The sequence below is a fragment of the Natrix helvetica genome (assembly GCF_964273705.1).
Source record: "Natrix helvetica genome assembly, chromosome: 7".
In the NCBI taxonomy this organism is placed as follows: Eukaryota; Metazoa; Chordata; class Lepidosauria; order Squamata; family Natricidae; genus Natrix; species Natrix helvetica.
In genome coordinates, this window is record NC_138558.1 from 75,955,093 (window position 1) to 75,973,552 (window position 18,460).

Below are 18,460 nucleotides of genomic sequence, written 5' to 3' on the forward strand. Positions count from 1 at the left end.
CATAGGATTTCTTTTTTCCCCACTTCCCAATCGGGCCTACAGTCTGAGGATCGCCTGGTGGTCTCCCATCCCAGTCCCAATCAACTTAAATTGGACCGCCGCGGAGCTTCCTCCTCCCAGCCCTTAGAGGGCGCGCGACGCCTTCACTCGGGGTGGCCCGGCGGGGGCGGAGCTACCCGCCAGGCAGGGTTCAACTGCGCCTGCGCGCAGCCCTCGCCTCCTCCTGCTGCTCGCCCGTCGCCTGTCATGAACTCCGAAAACTTCCAGGCCGGCGAGAGGCTGGTGAACGCGGCCTACGTGCGGCAGGGATGGCAAGGCCGCCGCGCACACGAGCTGCGAGTGCGGACGCTGCTGGAACAGGTGCTGCTCGCCCCGGGCGGTTGGGAAAGAGCTGGGAGGCGAGGTTTCGGAGGAAGCCCCGCCCCCGGGGCGCGGCTTAGGCGCGCCTCCCCTATGGGAGGGCGGGGCTTGGATCCCCGGCTGAGTTTGCTTTAACTGCAACGAGGTGGCGAGCCCTGGCGCTTTTATGACGTATGGACTTCAGCTCCCAGAATTCCTCAGCCAGCATGTTCCAACGTCATAAAAGCGCCATAGTTTCCCCACCCCTGCGGGTTCAGGAATTCTGGGAGTTGAAGTCCACTAGTCATAAAAGGGCCATAGGTGGTCTCCCCCCCCTTTTCCCCGTTGGCCCCAGGAATTCTGGGAGTTGAAGTCCACAAGTTTAGCTCCTAGGCTGAGCCAGTTAGTTCTTGGATGGGAGACCACCGGGAGAGCCTCTGGATTTTTATTTTCAGCTTTTTTCCTAGGCACTTCTTGGGATGTAGCTCACAGCCTTAAACTATAGTTTAACACAACCTTAAATTATGGTTTAAGTCCAGCTGGTTGTGAGTCCAATGAGTCCTAAATCATAAACTGGCTTGCTTTTTGAGCTTTTGAAAGGAATGAGAGATGTGCATCATATATTTCTTAGACCACAACTGCTGATCTAGCAGATGACAGGGGAACAAGTAACTTCACTTTAGGTCTTATTTCAGCCAATAAATCTAATTATATCTTAACAAAACAGACAATTTTTTTCCTATACATTATAAATAGATAAAACGAACAGAAAGCTTTAGCCCTTTGTTATAATTTTTATTATTATTTTTCAGTTACAAAAACATTCCATCTTTCCTTCTGCAGTGTGTCGGCTGGGTACAAACATCTTGTTCCTCATTTGCCACTTCTTTCACATTCATATTAACATTATTCCCCTAATTATTATAATATATTAAACTTTTAAACATTATAAAAGTCTCCATTTTTCTTCTTAATTCCTTCTAGTGATGATGCCGTATTAACATTAAACCTCATTATTCTCATCATACTAACAGTTTTCATCTTATTTATACCTCTACCTTAATATATTTTCTACTTATTTTTAGCCTTCTTCATTTCCAGACTCCTTTTTTATTCTCTAACCATTGGTAAAATACTAACCAAATCATATAGTATTCAATTTGCTCTTTCTCCTCAATTGCTAATGTTAATCTCTTCATTTCTGCACATTCTAATATTTTTCTTAGCACCCAGCTTTAGCCTGTTGCAATGACCAAGTATTGTTTTAAAATTAAAATCCCGACTACCCTTAAAATTTAGATTTTTCCATATTTTAGCTTGGTTTAGCTATATAATTTAATTTAATTTAATTTAATTTATTAAACTTCTAGACCGCCCCCTCTCCCCGAAGGGACTCGGGGCGGTGTACAGGTACAAATTTAAAAACCATACACTCGAAATATACATAACTAAAATTGAATTAAATATCCCCTGTACAAATTTATAAAAATTAAAAACTTAAACCTTAAAAGCAAATCATAAAATTTAAAAATACAAACTGAGGTGGGAAAGCTGGAATTAGGCCAGGCCGGCTAGGTGAAACAGGTGGGTTTTGAGTTTCTGGCGGAAGGAGCGGAGGTCCATAGTCGTTCTAATGTCAGGGGGAAGGTTATTCCAGAGGGTCGGGCCCATTACACAGAAGGCCCTTCCCCTGGGCGTTGCCCGCTGGCACAGCCTAGTGGACGGCACCCGGAGGAGTCCCTCTCTGTGTGAGCGAATCGGCCGGAGGGATGTATGGGGCAGGATACGATCCCGCAAATACCTAGGTCCCGAGCCATGGAGCGCTTTGAAGATGATAATCAACACCTTGAAACGCACCCGAAAAGCCACAGGCAGCCAGTGTAGCTCGCGCAGGAGAGGTGTTACGTGGGAGTATCTAAAGACTCCCGAAACTACCCGCGTGGCCGCATTCTGAACCAACTGCAGCCTTCGGGTGCATCTCAAGGGGAGCCCCATGTAGAGAGCGTTGCAGTAGTCTAGCCGGGACGTCACAAGCACATGAGTGACTGTGCGAAGGGCGCTCCGGTTCAATAGGGGACGCAATTGGCGCACCAGGCGAACCTGGTGAAACGCCCCCCTGGCCACGGCTGTCACATGGTCGTCCATTGACAGCCGGGTATCCAGAAGGACGCCCAAATTGCGTACCCGATCCACGGGGGCCAGATGTTCGCCCCCAATGGCCAGTGATGGAATAAGCTGGTTGAACCGGGGCGCCGGTAGCCACAGCCACTCAGTCTTGGACAGGTTGACCTTGAGTCTGTTATTTCCCATCCAGATCCGTACGGCTTCCAGACACCGGGACATCACTTCGATGGCATCGTTGGGGTGGTTTGGGGTAGAGATGTACAGCTGGGTGTCATCCGCGTACAGATGGTAATCTACCCCGAACCCACGAATGATCTCGCCCAGCGGCTTCATATATGCATTGAACAGGAGAGGCAAGAGGACAGACCCTTGTGGCAACCCACAAGTGAGCGGCCTCGAGGTCGACCTCTGCCCCCCTGCCAATACAAATTGCGCTCGGCCAGAGAGGTAGGAGGAGAACCACCGCAAAACGGTGCCCCTCACCCCCAGCCCCTCCAGTCGATGCAATAGGATACCATGGTCGATGGTATCAAAAGCCGCCGAGAGGTCTAGTAGGACCAGGATGGAGGAGCAGCCCCCATCTCTGGCCCTCCAGAGATCATCCACTAACGCGACCAATGCCGTTGGGCCTTTATTATTGGCCTTTGAGTCAGGAAGTCCAACAGTAAACAAAACCACGCAGACTGTTAACGGGATAAGAAGAGTTGGAAGGGACACCCAAGGTCTTCTAGTCCAACCCCCTGCTCCACTATTATTGCTTCTTCATAGACTTGTTCCCATGAACGAAGCGTAAAAATCAAGGCAGTAAAATGATATACATTTACATATAGAAACTGTCTTACAAAAGCAGGGGCAGTCGGCAAAATGTTTGCTAAACTTCCAAGGTAGGTAGGGCCAGGGTGGATAAAAAACAACGATATTGGGACTGTTGGCTCAGAGAAGGAGCTGCCATGGAACAGAGATGACAGTTGCTCTTTAAAAATTATGATTTAAATCAAATTGATTTAAATCAAGCCTTTTTACTAGTGATTTAAATTGTTAAATCAAATCCACCCTGGGTAGGGCAGATACAACAAATGATAACACCCAATGGAGCTACCCGGAAAGAGATGTTAGGATCTTGGTCAGATAGAAGAAAACAAGATTGTGTATTTTTCCCATACCTTGTTTATATTATACTAGCCAATAACTGGGTATTTATTTATAGGGGGGAAAATGTCTGGACCAAATGTAATTTCTAATGTTGGGTTTTCCTCCTTTACCAGAAGGAGCCCCCTTGTGGAGTACTGCCAAGCTGTTACAGTGGCAGCTCCTCTGCACTGTACAGTCGAAGCCATTTTACGGCAGTACAGTAGAAGCCATTTAAAGGCACAACAGGCTGCATCTTAACAGAACACACATCCCAAGGGCTGTTAGGGGTGCCTTATCCCCACAGTATTTGTCTCCAGAGAGTAAGTCATCTGTGTACCAAGTTTGGTTGAAATTGCTCAAGGCGTTCCAGAGTTATGCTGGAACACACACACACACACACACACACACACACACACACACACACAGAGCTGTTTGTATGTATGTATGTATGCATGTAAAAGAAAGATGATTATTATTGTGGGTTTTTCTTTTCCCTGAAGGGCAAATGTCCTGAAGAAGGATGGGACGAAAGCACAATTGAACTTTTTCTTCATGAACTTGCAATTATGGATAGCAATAATTTCCTGGGCAACTGCGGTGTGGGTGAGCGAGAAGGAAGAGTCGCCTCCCAAATTGTGGCTCGGAGACATTACAGGTAAAAGGTGTTTCATTTTGACCAAAGTTTTGTTTGGACACTCCCCAGGTTTATGCACACACAAAGCTTTAGAACAATAATAATAGAGTCACTTAACTGCAGGTAGTCCTCGAACCTACGAACACAATTGAGCCCAAGATTTCTGATGCGGAGTTAGGCATTTGTTTTGACGACTCTTCTTGCCGCGGTTGTTAAGTGAAACAAAGCCGTTGGTAACTTAGTAACCCGGTTGTTAAGTGAGGCTGGTTTCCCCATTAGCTTTCCCCAATATTCCGTTTGATTTCGCAGATTGATTCATGGGATCGGAAGGTCGGGAGACATCGCAGCCGTCCAGCCCAAAGCGGCAGGCTCCAGTCTCTTGAACAAACTGACTAATTCGGTGGTCTTAGATGTTTTAAAGCTTGCTGGTAAGTACGGACAACGTTTGCTTGGATCGAATGCATGCCCCCACTTTTGAGAGGTCCTCGGTGGTTTTCTTGCAGACGTTTCATGACCCAAGTAGGTCATATCATCAGTGCTAGAAGGGAGGAGGGTTTGTAGAGAGGAGGAGGAGGACTGCGGAGTCTTTGATGCTCTCTGAGCTGGGTGATTTTCTGGCAGACGTTTCATGACCCAATTAGGTAACACCATCAGTGCTAGAAAGGGGGTGGGGTTTTGCTCTCAGTTTATATTCTCGTGTCGGTGTTGGGTGGGTGAGGATGTCTTGGGGTTTCTTCGGTTGGGCTGTTTTATCTTTGTCAGGGGAAATATTTCACCCTGAACTAAATGAGGCTTAGACTGCAGCTTTTCCAAACAGGCATATTCTTCAAGAAGCGAAAAATAAATAAAACCCGAAAATATGTTCTAATTAAAAACAAGCTTTAATACAAAAATAACAAAATAAGAAAATAAAACAAATCTATCTAATTGTTACATTTTGGCAGAAGCAGCTTGTCTCCCAGCTTCCTGGCAGACGAACAAAGATCGAAAGGGAAGAAGTCTCTGGAATGTGTGATGGATGTAAACATGTTAAGCAGGCGCAATAAATCATTGCTGATAAAGCTTATGACCTGCGCAATAATTCTTTCAGTAATTATTCAGTTCAGCTAGCAAACATTTAACGCAGTGACAACCTTTAGCTTGTTTGACAGTTTCTCGATTGAGGTATGGATTTACTTCTTGACTGTTGGTCTGTTGTTAATCTCGGAGTTAAATCTATCTTGATGCTGATGGCTGATGGGGAAGGTCCTTTTTGTTCTCTTTGGAGCTGGTTGGTTGTCTCTTGGATCATGGAACCACCAAGCTCAGAGAGCACCAAGGGCCCCACAGTTCTCCTCCTCCTCCCTTCTAGCACGGATGATGTTCCCTAGTTGGGTCATGAAATGTCTGCCAGAAGACAAGCAAGCTCTGAGAGCACCAAGGTCCCCACATATATATCAACCTTCTCCTTTCTTAACGGTCCCTCTCTTAGAAGTTGAGGTACGAAACTCTCCTTCCCTCGCAGGGGTCAAGGCCGCCAGCAGCTGCTTCGTGGTCCCCATGGCAACAGGCATGAGCCTCACTTTATGTTTCTTAACGCTCCGGCACCGAAGACCAAAGGCCAGGTACATTCTCTGGCCCCGCATCGACCAGAAGTCCTGCTTCAAAGCCATGGTTACCGCAGGTAACGCCTAACCCGCCGTGGGGGGAGCTGGTGGGACGTACGCAGTCTCGACACTTCATTGCATTTAATTTACTTATTTTCTCAATGTGCATGCGACAAATTTCATCTTTTAGGGCGAACTGCAATCTCACCGCAGCTGGTGGGCACAGACGGGAACGTGGGGGTCTGTCAGCTCAGGTTTCTTTAGATCCACTGTCGTCGTTTCGGGTGATTTAGGTAGCGGTTATTTTGGAGGGTCGCGGCAACCGCTGTTGCTTCCCGTCACATTTCTTCTGAGTAGAGGTGGTCCTCGACTTGACCGTGATCGAGCTTGTGACGTTTCTGTCACAAAACGAGACATCGGTGGAGTGCCCCATTTGACCACCTGGTCTTGCCATGGTGGTTGTTGAGCGAAACATGGCAGGTGTTAGGTCACATGGACTTGTGACCTGCAGTGGATAATAGATATAGAAGATAAAAGATGATAGAGGTAGGTAGGTAGGTAGGTAGAGATAGATAGATAGATACATAGATACATAGATACATAGATACATAGATACATAGATACATAGATACATAGATACATAGACATAGATAGGGATGGATGGGTAGCTTGATGGAAAGAGATAGAAAAATAGATTGAGAGATAGGTAGGTAGGTAGGTAGGTAGGTAGGTAGGTAGGTAGGCAGGCAGGCAGGCAGGCAGGCAGGCAGGCAGGCAGGCAGGCAGGCAGACAGACAGACAGACAGACAGACAGACAGACAGACAGACAGATAGATAGATAGATAGATAGATAGATATAGAGAGAGGTGGGATGGATAGATAGGGAGGGAGAGGGAGGTAGATAGATAGACAGACAGACAGACACAAACAGAGGTAGATAGATAAATAGATGAAAGAGGATAGGTAGATATGGTAGGTAGGTAGGTAGGTAGGTAGGTAGGTAGATAGATAGATAGATAGATAGATAGATAGATAGATAGATAGATAGATGATAGATAGATAGATAGATAGATAGATAGATAGATAGATAGATAGATAGATAGATAGATAGATAGATAGATAGATAGATACTTGTAGATAGATACCGGTAGATAGATACCGGTAGATAGGTAGGTAGGTAGACAGGTAGAGATAGAGATAGAAGATAGAGATGGATGATAGAGGTAAATAGATGATATAGATAGATGGATGGATGGATGGATGGATGGATGGATATAGATAGATAGATAGACAGACAGATAAGATGATAGATGGATGGATGGATGGATGGATGGATGGATGGATGGATGGATAGAGCAATTAACAGGTGAAACTAAACATTACACTAATCTTCAAATCCCTCTGTTATCCATCTGTTATTATATTTAGCACGTAAAAAGTCCACAAACGGTTTCCAGTCTCGTATAAAGCTGTCTAGTCCGTTTAATGAGAGCAGTTAATTTCACCATCTCCACTAGTTCAGTCAATTTCAAAATTCCTTTCTTCAAAGAGTTGGCAGCTCTTTTTCTTTCCAGGGTTTGGCAAGTCCAATCCATGTGAAGGAAACACACCCCAAATTGTTTTGCCTTTGTTTTTCAATTGACTTGTCCATCCAACCTCCAAAGAGAAGCTTCCGGTTTCGTGAATTTTTGCATCTTAACGCATCCCACGCATTCGTGCGACATATTTGTAGCCTGACATTTCAAAACTGAACCGTTGTACCCAAATCAAATGAAACAAACGAACAAAGAATAAAGAAGTGAAAGGGAGGGGGGGTTGCAGGTAAAAAGAATTACATTGCATAAGGATCCTGGGTGCATATTCATTCGTCCATTCTTTTTTTGTTGGCCGCATTAGGTTTTGAGCCAGTGGTGATAGAAAATGTTTTAGAAGGAGATGAGCTACGGACCGACCTCCAGGCAGTGGAAGCTAAAATCCTGGATCTCGGGGCTGATCACATTCTCTGCGTTCATTCCACTACGTCCTGTTTTGCTCCAAGGGTACCTGACAGGTAAATAAATTGTTAAAATATTCATGATTGGGAGAGACATGGGAACAAGGTCAGCCAGTGAATAGGCATAGCAACTCAGTCAGCCAATGGGAGCTTAAACAGATCTGAGTCTGTGCAAAGAATTGAAACAGAAACTTTAGCAGTCTGCTGCTCTGTGAAGTAAACTAGCACTCTGCCTGGGCTTGTGTGCTGAAATGAAACTAACTGCTTGTGTTTGCCTGTAACTCTCCTGCCTTGCGTTTACTTGGAAGAATCACCTGTTGGTGTTGTACATTTATTCATTTATTCTTATATATATAAAGAAGTTAATGAATCCAGCTGCATCAGTTATCTGTGTGTGCTTTCTGGATTTGATTTTTCTGCAACAAACTCTGACATAAATCCCCAGGTAAACGGTGGCGTGAAGAGTTTAAACCAGTGTTTCTCAAACTTGGCGACTTTAAGTCCTTTAAGCATAGCTGGCTGGGGAATTCTGGGAGTTGAAGTCCACAGGACTTAAAGTCGCCAAGTTTGAGAAACACTGGTTTAAAGAGTGCATGTATGAAGATTTAGCTGAGTTTCCCAGAAAGGAAGAAAATATCCGGCCCTTTCGGCTACTCTGCGACAGGCTGGGTCAAATCTTGAATGCTGGAAAAGCAAGGATTGATTCAAATAAAAGAAGGACAGGCTCAATCAATCAGAATAGAGCTGGAAGGGACCTTGGAGGTCTTCTAGTCCAGCCCCCTGCTCAAGTAGGGGACCCCATCTCAGTTCAGACAAATGGTTGTTCCCTCTCTTCTTACAAACCTCCAGTGGTGCAGCACCCACAACGTCTGGTGGCAAGCTGTTCCACTGGTTAATTGTGCTTAGGAAGTTTCTCCTTAATTCCAGGTTGCCTCTCTCCTTGAATAGTTTCCATCCATTTTTTTTTCTTGGCTTGTTTTCTGGTGCTTTGGGAAATAAGTTTACCTTCCCTTTTCTTTCTGGGAGCCCCTCAAATACTGGAAGACTGCTATCATGTCACCCGTAATCCTTTTCTCATTTGGTCCCGGTGTCTTATTATTTTTTTGTCTTTTAATTGCTTCTGTTAGTAGTTCCATCATCGTTATCCTTTCATTTAACGTACTGTAGCTTTTGATTGTTTCTGATATGTTTTAGGTAATGCAGCATTTTTCCAAGTATTGTTTTATTTTCTCTTCTGACACTTTTTCTTGGTCCTTCAATTTTTCATAAAATTCCTGAATTATTTTCTTTTTGGTTTCATTTTGATAGTGAAGGTTCCCCTTTTTCCACTCACCTTGTCTGCTCTTGGATAAGCAGCGAATTGTTCTTTTTTGGGGAACAAGCATAGGAAATTCCATTAAGTCCTTTCCCTTCCAAAGGATTAAATCAGCAAACGGCACGTAGCAAAATACCTTTGATGAGAATCGTGACCTCTGCCTCCCTCTTCAAGGTTGAATTATCGTATAATTTTTGTCGGTGATTTGAATCTATGCAAGGAAGCCGAGCCAGTGACTAAGCAAAACGATTATGCTTGCCGCTACAGTATAATGAGAACATTCTTATCCTTTAATTGTTAAGGTGAAATTGTCTTTCATAGAATGTTGGTTAAAAAGGTTCTGGAAAGAATTTTTCTTACCTGCAAATCTTTGCAATCACGTCGTTGCAAACACAAGGAGAGGTTTTACAGGATAGAATTAGAATTAGAATTAGAATTAGAATAGAATAGAATAGAATAGAATAGAATAGAATAGAAAATAGAGAATGGAACGGAATGAAAATAGAATAGAATAGAATTCAGAATAGAATAGAATAGAATAAATATAGGATATAAAATAGAGAATGGAATGGAATGAAAATAAAATAGAATAGAATTCAGGAGTAGAGTAGAATAGAATAGAATAAATGTAGAATATAAAATAGAGAATGGAATGAAAATAGAATAGAATAGAAAATGTAAAATATAAAATAGAGAATGGAATGAGAATAGAATGGAATGGAATAGAATAGAATATAAAATAGAGAATGGAATAAGAATAGAATAGAATAGAATAGAATGTAAAATATAAAATAGGGAATTGAATGAGAATGGCATAGAATAAAATAGAATCCAGAAGTATAGTAGAGTAGAGTAGAATAGAATAGAATAGAATAGAAACTTGTGTCTATTCTATTCTATTCTCTATTCTCCATTCTATTCTATTCTAAAAGGCTCGCCTGTCATTTGCTTACGGTAAAATTCATAGAACGTTTTTCAGTTCTGACCGTTTGGCCTGAACCTTTTTCCATTTTGTATTTGCAGGTTGGAGGAGCTGGCTGAGATCTGCGCCAAGTACGACGTCCCCCACATTGTCAATAACGCATACGGAGTTCAGTCTTCCAAGTGCATGCACCTCATCCAGCAGGTAAGGTGAGCACCCCCCACCACGGAAGGCAGGGTGGAGGGGAAAAACAAGGGAGCTAGCAGAAATGACGAGAGGGACACTGTTTTAATGGGGAAGAGTAGACATCCAGCTTTGGAAACCACTTCTGAGCTTTCTGCTCGAGGCAGGGAAAAAAATGAACTCCTAACGTTGGGTTTCCCTGATTAATCTACGGTCTGTCCTCAACTTACAAGTGTTCATTTAGTGTTACAACAGCACGGGAAAAAGTGGCTTATGACCGTTTTTCACACTTACGACCGTTGCAGCATCCCCATAATCACGGGATCAAAATCCAGACACATCCAGGCAACTAACTTACATTTACGACGGTCGCATTGTCCCAGGGTCATGTGATCCCACTTGGCGACCTTTTGATGAGCAAACTCAACAGGGAAGCCCGATCCACTTAACAACCAGGTTACTCACTTAACAACTGCGGCAATTCACTTAACAACAGTGAGCCCAAAATTTCTGTTGCTAAGTGGGACGGTTGTGGCTAAGTGAGTTTTGCCGTGACTCATTGCATGGTGCAAACACAACTTTTACAAGATTAAAAAGAAACTTTTATCGCTTTTGTTCTTGTTTTGGGGGGATTTTTGCCTTTTTTTAGGGTGCCCGAAAAGGCCGGATCGATGCCTTTGTGCAAAGTTTGGACAAAAATTTCATGGTCCCAGTAGGTGGCGCTGTCATTGCTGGCTTCAGTGACACCTTCATACAGGAAATCAGCAAAATGTATCCAGGTACATCGTTTTCTTTGTTTTTAAAGTGGCTTTTTTATAAAATCGAAGTGGAAATTATTGTAAAAATACAATCAAACACATCTCCCTTAGTATAGCCGACAAGACAAGGAGAGCCCGTGGCCTAGAGGTTAATACATCTACCCGATATGTAAGCAACCCGGGTTCAAATCCCAGAAAAGTATGGCTTAGTGACAAGAGCCAATTACAGTATTCTAAATACCGTATTTTTTGTAGTATAAGACACACTTTTTTCCTCCCTAAAAGAGGGTGAAAATTTGGGTGTGTCTTACACACCGAAGTTAGACCCACCCACCCGCCAGCCACCACCCTTTGGCCTCTCCCTCCCAGCAATTTGCCTCCTTACAGCAAACAGAGAACAGCCCGTTTCAGTTTCAGCCTCAGCACATCTTGATTAGCACAAGCAGCTGATTGTCGGTTGGATTGGCCTCCCAATAATCAGCTGTTTCAGACTGCAGGGATTGCCATTGCCTATTGCTGCCTCCGCATGCCCCATTTTCGGCCTCCACACACTCCATTTTCCGCCCATTCCAATCCCCGTCGCCTGGAACAGATGGAAAATGGGGTGCGTGGAGGCTGAAAATGGGCCGCATGGAGGCAGCAATAGGCTATGGCAATCCATGCAGCCTGAAAGGCCCGACAACCAGCTGATTGTGCTAATCAGGCTGCGTTGAAACTGAAACGGGCTGTTTGCTGCAAGGTGGCAAATTGCTGGGAGGCAGAGGCAGATTTTTTCCCCCTTGTTTTCCTCCCCAAAAGCTAGGTGCATTTTATACTCCATAAAATACGGTAGTTTGAAATAGATCTATACTAGTCTCCCTTTATTTGTTTGTGGGTGAAACATAAATTCAACACAAAAAGTTTGTCGTGAAAGGGGATTTGGGCCTGAAAGATGAAAATGGAAGCAGAATGCTCCATCCCATAATTTAATAGACTAGGTTGCCTTTATAGACCGGTCCCACCAGAGGAAAAAACACTCATGTCCCGAGAGGTTTCTGGTCGGAGTCTGAATTTGCGGAGGGAAATGAGACCGAAATGGCGCCAACGAAGATCGAGGGGGCGGCTTCGTTGGCTTGGGAGGAAAATGGGGAGGAGCAGGTCAGGTCAAGCCAGGGCCTTTCAAGATTGGGATGGCTTGCATGCAAGGAGGAATGGGGGCAGGATGACCGAAAAAAGTTAAGCAGTGAACATGAGAGACAGAGCTCAGGGGATGAGCAAGGACCACTCACTCCTGATCCGAGAGCATGGAGAGTGGAGAGAAGGTGAGAACAGCGCAGACTGACCTAATTACTCAGGAGGGACAGCACTCCGCCCCTCTTCAAAAGGTACACCTGTGGACTGAGACTTAAGGAGACACTTTTGGGAGGGGGAATTGTCGGGAACAAACTCTGAATTCCTGGAATGTTGAGCGCCAACATTTGGACTTTCCTGGGTTCCTTCCATTCCTTCTTGATTTCTGGATACTTGCCTTGCTCCTTTGGACTTCTCAACTTGCCCTGCTGGATTTCTTGCTTTGCAGCCGTGGTGCTCACAGCATCGGACTGGACTATTTGCAGCCAGAAGCTGCTGGAGGTGTGTGTGTGCCTGTGTGTGTGTGTGTGATCACTTTAGTCTGGGACTTGCCAGAAACGTGGGAGCATTGGGGGAAATTTGGAGCAATAAAGAGGTGGTTTGACTGCCAGCTGCCCACGTTGCCTCTGTGCCATGCCCCCAAGTCATCACAGAGTGTTTTTCTTTTCTCTCTCTCCAGGTAGAGCTTCCGCCTCTCCTTCCTTAGATGTGCTCATTACGCTGCTGAGTTTGGGCACCAAGGGATACCGGAAACTTCTTCAAGAAAGAAAGGTAGCATTTCTGGATGAATGGGTCCAAGGTGGCCATTTTCACTGGTGAGCAGGTGGCAGAGAAGTCTAGTGAAGAGAAGGGCCATGGGAGACATAATAGCAGTCTTCCAGTATCTCAGGGGTTGCCACAAAGAAGAGGGAGTCAAACTATTCTCCAAGGCACCTGAGGGTAGAACAAGAAGCAATGGGTGGAAACTAACCAAGGAGAGAAGCAACTTAGAACTGAGGAGAAACTTCCTGACAGTTAGAACAATTAATCAGTGGAACAGATTGCCTCCAGAAGTTGTGAATGCCCCAACACTGGAAGTCTTTAAGAAGATGTTGGATAGCCATCTGTCAGAAATGGTGTAGGGTCTCCTGCTTGAGCAAGGCAATCCCTGACCTCCGGTCCATTCGACGCGCCCTAAAAAGTTGGCTTTTCCAGCAAGCCGGCCTGGCCTGTTAATTTTAACTCATTTTAAAATGTATTGTCTTATAAATTCGGTTTGTTTTTTTGGGATATGTATTTAATTTATTTTTAACTTTTGGGATGTGTGTTTTTTAATGTTGTAGGCCGCCCTGAGTCCTTTGGGAGAAGGGCGGCATATAAATCCAATGAAAACAAAACAAACAAGGGGGGGTCAGACTAGAGGACCTCCAAGGTCCCTCCCAACTCTGTCCTTCTGCCAAGTTTGGATGCTCCCCGATTCTCGCAATGTACTTTTGCTCTGTAAATCCAGTCCTCGAAATGTCTCAAATCTATCGCTATTCGACCTGCGGAAGGAATAAGACGTAATAACTTTCCTTTCTGGAGTTTATTTTGGCCTGTTCCAGAATGGTAAAATTTAATGCCAGGGGTTTATTTCCTTAACGGTCTTTAAAAGCTAAGCCAAAGCTACGTTGTTCTCCGGAAAAGCTATTTATAGTGTGGTTTCTATTTTAGGTTCCACTGGACCTTTGTGGTGGGAGCGGGGAGGGGGAAAAAATGTTTTTCCACTAAGGCAATCTGTTTCTTTTCCTTCTGTAATCCTTGCATCAGTACAGGCAGTCCTCACCTTACGACCGAGTCGAGCCCAAAATTTATGTTGTTAAGTGAGTTTGCCTCCATTTTATGACTTTTCTTGCCATGTCAGTTCACTTCTTCAATGAGTAACACGGTCGTTAAGTGAATCCCGCTTTCCCCCTTGACTTGGCTTGTCAGACGGTCGCAAAAGAGAATCACAATACAGAATAGAGTTGGAAGGGACCTTGGAGGTCTTCTAGTCCAACCCCCTGTTCCAGCAGGAGACCGTATACAAGGTAGTCCTCAACTTATGGCAATAACTGAGCCCAAACGTTACGTTGCTAAGTGAGTTTTGCCCCATTTTACGACTTTTCTTGCCGCAGTTGTTAAGTGAATCCTTGCAGTTGTTAAGTTAGTAACACGGTTGTTAAGCGAATCTGATTTACCCCATGACTTTGGGGAATCAGTTGCCTGAGCATCCGAATTTTGATCACACGACCATGGGGATTCTGCGACGGTCATTAATGTGAAACATGGTCCGAAGTCCCTTTTTTTCAGTGCCGTTGTAACTTCAAACGGTCACTAAATGAACTGCTGTAAGTTGAGGACTACTGGTAACTTAAGAACTGCAGTGATCCACTTAAAAACTGTGACAAGAAAGGTCGCAGAATGGGGCAAAATTCACTTTACAAATGTCTCACTTAGCAACAGAAATCTGGGGCTCCAGTGGGCTCATAAGTCAAGGACTCTTATCTTGGACGCTAAAAGAAATATCGCTTGCTTTAGGTTCAAACTTCCTCATCGGACTGGCTTAATTTACACCTTAACTGTTTTATTTCACTTTTTTGTACTAACTCCCCACTCCAGAAATGTAACTGACACACTCCGAGTAGGGAATAAATAACTTGTTTTAATATTTCTCCAGCACGATAATATTCTTTTGTGTCTGGCTTAAATATGGGATCGGCGATATAGGGGGGAAAAAATCAATGCAATTCAGTTACTGTTTTAAAAGTTAAGACTTCTGCTGCTTGGCATCATCATAAATTACGGATGAAATAGAATGTTGTCTCTAAAAGGATCATTAATTTATTGTACGGCAATTTATTGCTTAGCTGGCTGTTTGTAAGATATAGGAGCTCATTATAGTTGGGGGGGGGAGTTAAATGTACATCCGCTAATGAGTAAGGCCTGTGTTTGTTTCATTTTTCCATTCTTTTATTCTTTCTCTTTTCTTTTTCTTTCCCTCTCCCTTTCTTCCTCACCCTTTCTTTCTTTCTTTTTCTCTCCCTCCCTCTTTCTTTCTCTCTCTCTCCTTTCTTTCTCTCTCCCTTCCTCCCTCTTTTTTTTCTTCCTCTCTCTCTCTTTCTTTTCTTTTTCTTTCTTTCTCCCTCCCTCTTTCTCTGTCCCTCCTTTCTTTCTTTCTTTCTTTCTTTTTTTCTGTCTCTCCCTTCCTCTTTCTTTCTTTCTTTCTTTCTTTCTTTCTTTCTTTCTTTCTTTCTTTCTTTCTTTCTTTCTTTCTTTCTTTCTTTTAGGAAATGTTTTCTTACCTTTCAACGGAGGTGAAAAAATTGGCAGAAAGCTACAACGAAAGATTGTTGGATACACCGCACAATCCTATCTCTCTAGGTAAGGTTGGCTTTAATGGAATGACATGCATAAAAGATTTGTTGATTTCCCTTCCAAATCCGTGTGTGGGGTGTGATATGTCATATTCTGGGCAGAATAACGTTAAAATATTGCACAAGGGATGTTATGATAGCAGTCTTCCAATATTTATGAGGCTGCCACACAGAAGAGGCTGGGGGCAACTTATTCTCCAAGGCACCTGAGGGTAGAACAAGAAGCAATGGGTGGAAACTAATCAAGGAGAGAAGCAACCTAGAACTGAGGAGAAATTTCCCGACAGTGAGGACAATTAATCAGTGGAACAGCTTGTCTCCAGAAGTTGTGAATGCCCCAACACTGGAAGTCTTTAAGAAGATGTTGGATAGCCATTTGTCTGAAACGGTATAGGGTTTCCTGCCTAGGCAGGGGGTTGGACTAGATGACCTCCAAGGTCCCTTCCAACTCTGCTATTCTGTTTTATTTTGTGCAGAAAATGAAAAATAATTTCTCACAGGCGTTTTTCCTACTTGTCGTTCTGAACCATGTTTCCCCTGGGATCGCAAAGCGCTTGAGATTCAAAAGGAGAAAGGCGTGAAGTGTTGCTACACATCGGTGTGGGTTTTTTGTTTTTTGTTTTTGTATATTTTCAGCCATGTCACTGGGAAAACTGGACGAAGAGAACCCGGAAGCTGTCACGCAGCTGGGATCCATGCTTTTCACCAGACAAGTTTCCGGAGCAAGGTCAGTCCATTTAGATTAACATTTTGATTCAGGAATATCTTGGTTCATAGACTGGGCTTCCCCACGAGGGGCCTCTTGTGAAGATCTGGGGCCCTTTAACTATGGTGGCCCTTGAGCTCGTCTTTAAATTTTGCTGTTTTAATCTTTACCGTATTTATTCGTACGGCGTTCGATCATCTTACGCTGTCTGCATTACGGATCGTAACTTGGAGAAAAGTTGCAGGATAATAGGCAGCCCGTCAGTTAAGTGGGTGCCTGACTTTTGCGGCTTGATGGACCCATGGATGGGGGGGAGGGAGAAGGGAGGGTCCTGGGTGAGGGGTGCTCAAATAGAATAGACAGACATGATAGATAGACAGACAGACATATGATAGATTATTGATAGATTAGACGGGCAGACTAGATAGATAGATAGACACACAGGATAGATAGATAGATAGAGAGAGAGAGAGAGAGAGACAGACAGACAGACAGACAGACAGACAGACAGACAATGGATGATTGATAGATTAGACAGACAGACTAGATAGATAGACAGACAGGATAGATAGATAGATAGATAGATAGATAGATAGATAGATAGATAGATAGATAGATAGATAGATAGATAGATAAATTGATAGATTAGGCAGACAGACTAGATAGATAGACAGACAGACACATACGATAGATGATTGATAGATTAGACAGACAGGATAGACAGACAGACAGACAGACAGACAGATAGATAGATAGACAGGCAAACATGATAGATAGATAGATGATAGATAGATAGATAGATAGATAGATAGATAGATAGATAGATAGATAGATAGATAGATAGATAGATGATAGATAGATGATAGATAGATAGATAGATAGATAGATAGATAGATAGATAGATAGATAGATAGACAGACAGACAGACAGACAGACAGACAGACAGACAGACAGGCAAACATGATAGATAGATAGATAGATAGATAGATAGATAGATAGATAGATAGATAGATAGATAGATAGATAGATAGATAGATAGATAGATGATAGATAGATGATAGATAGATGATAGATAGATAGATAGATAGATAGATAGGCAAACATGATAGATAGATAGATAGATGATAGATAGATAGATAGATAGATAGATAGATAGATAGATAATTAGATAGATAATTGATAGAGAGTTTGATAGATAGTTAGAAGACAGACAGACAGAATAGATCAGGGGTGTCAAATTGAGGGGGTGTTAAATTTGGCCTGGACATATCAAAGGACCAGCCCGGGGGGGGGGGGGGGGCTCTCACAGCCTCTGCGTGGCCCATTTGTGTCCGGCCGAGGGCTGCTGGAGGCTGGGGAGGCTGAAAATGGGCTGCGCCTCACAGTCCTAAGACGAGGACCAACGTACGCAGCTTAACCACTTATTTTCTTTACTCGGAAGCGAGTCTTGAGAGATTTTAAAGCAGCTTCCACTTTGGGCCCTTCTGTGGAAGAGGAGCCCCTCGGTGGAGTTGATGTCCTTCGATTTCCAGAATGGAGCCCTCGCTGCCTCCAAGTCCAGTGGTGCTAGGAACGCGTTTTGAGCCCCGTTTCCCTTCCTTGCAGGGTGGTGTCCCCTGGGACGCTGCAAATGGTGAGTGGACACACCTTCCGAGGTTTCATGGCCCACACAGACCGATACGGCTGCTCCTACCTCAATGCCGCCTCGGCCATCGGGATGAAGGCAGACGATGTGCAGATGTTCATGAAGAGGCTAGACAGGTGCCTGAAGGCTCTGAGAAGAGGGAAGGGCCCCCAGGATGGACCACCGCCCAACGTAGACATGGATTCTGACATGGAAAAATGCAAGATAGAAGGAGGAGGAGGCGAAGCCCAGCCTTAGATTATCCCCAGAATTACTTCCAGCTTAGAATGGTTTTTTTTTTTTAAATAGAAAAATAATCAAATGTCAATCAACTCAGGGCCTTCTCCTCCCATTCTCCCATTGAAACGAATAAAGAGCCCAGTGATGGCGAATCTTTAAGGCACCAAGTGCCCAAAGCAGAACATCGGTGCATATGCCCATGCCAAAGCAGCAGAAACCTGAAGACAAGCTGGCCAGCATGCACATCCCTGTTTTTTGGGTGTTTTTCAGGGCATTTTGGGGGGCCAAAAAATGCCTTGAAAAACAGCCTGGAAAATTGCCTGAAAAAGCCCCCAAAACCAGCCTGAAAACAGCCCAGGAAATGCCCCGAAAAATGGTCTGTTTTTTGGCTGTTTTCCAGCGTTCCAGTGCCCACAAAGAC

General features: G+C 44.0%; 1 protein-coding gene across 1 annotated transcript; it reads left to right on the plus strand.

Moving 5' to 3' along the window:
- The first annotated feature begins 192 nt into the window (after positions 1–192).
- On the plus strand, positions 193–18,105 carry SEPSECS (Sep (O-phosphoserine) tRNA:Sec (selenocysteine) tRNA synthase). The gene is made up of 11 exons (XM_081959008.1): positions 193–360; positions 4,095–4,249; positions 4,538–4,656; positions 5,733–5,891; positions 7,711–7,864; positions 10,146–10,248; positions 10,877–11,006; positions 12,775–12,866; positions 15,383–15,476; positions 16,106–16,196; positions 17,781–18,105. Exons 1-11 carry the CDS (start codon positions 247–249, stop codon positions 18,055–18,057), a joined length of 1,488 nt encoding a protein of 495 aa, XP_081815134.1. The 5' UTR covers positions 193–246; the 3' UTR covers positions 18,058–18,105.
- Positions 18,106–18,460: the final 355 nt, after the last annotated feature.

Bases quoted from the DNA above. Each gene is read 5' to 3' on its own strand.
- SEPSECS (XM_081959008.1), top strand. From the start codon at position 247: ATGAACTCCGAAAACTTCCAGGCCGGCGAGAGGCTGGTGAACGCGGCC. The intron at 4,657-5,732 runs GTAAGTACGGAC...CTTCCCTCGCAG, and splicing joins AGATGTTTTAAAGCTTGCTG to GGGTCAAGGCCGCCAGCAGC. The intron at 11,007-12,774 runs GTACATCGTTTT...CTCTCTCTCCAG, and splicing joins AATCAGCAAAATGTATCCAG to GTAGAGCTTCCGCCTCTCCT.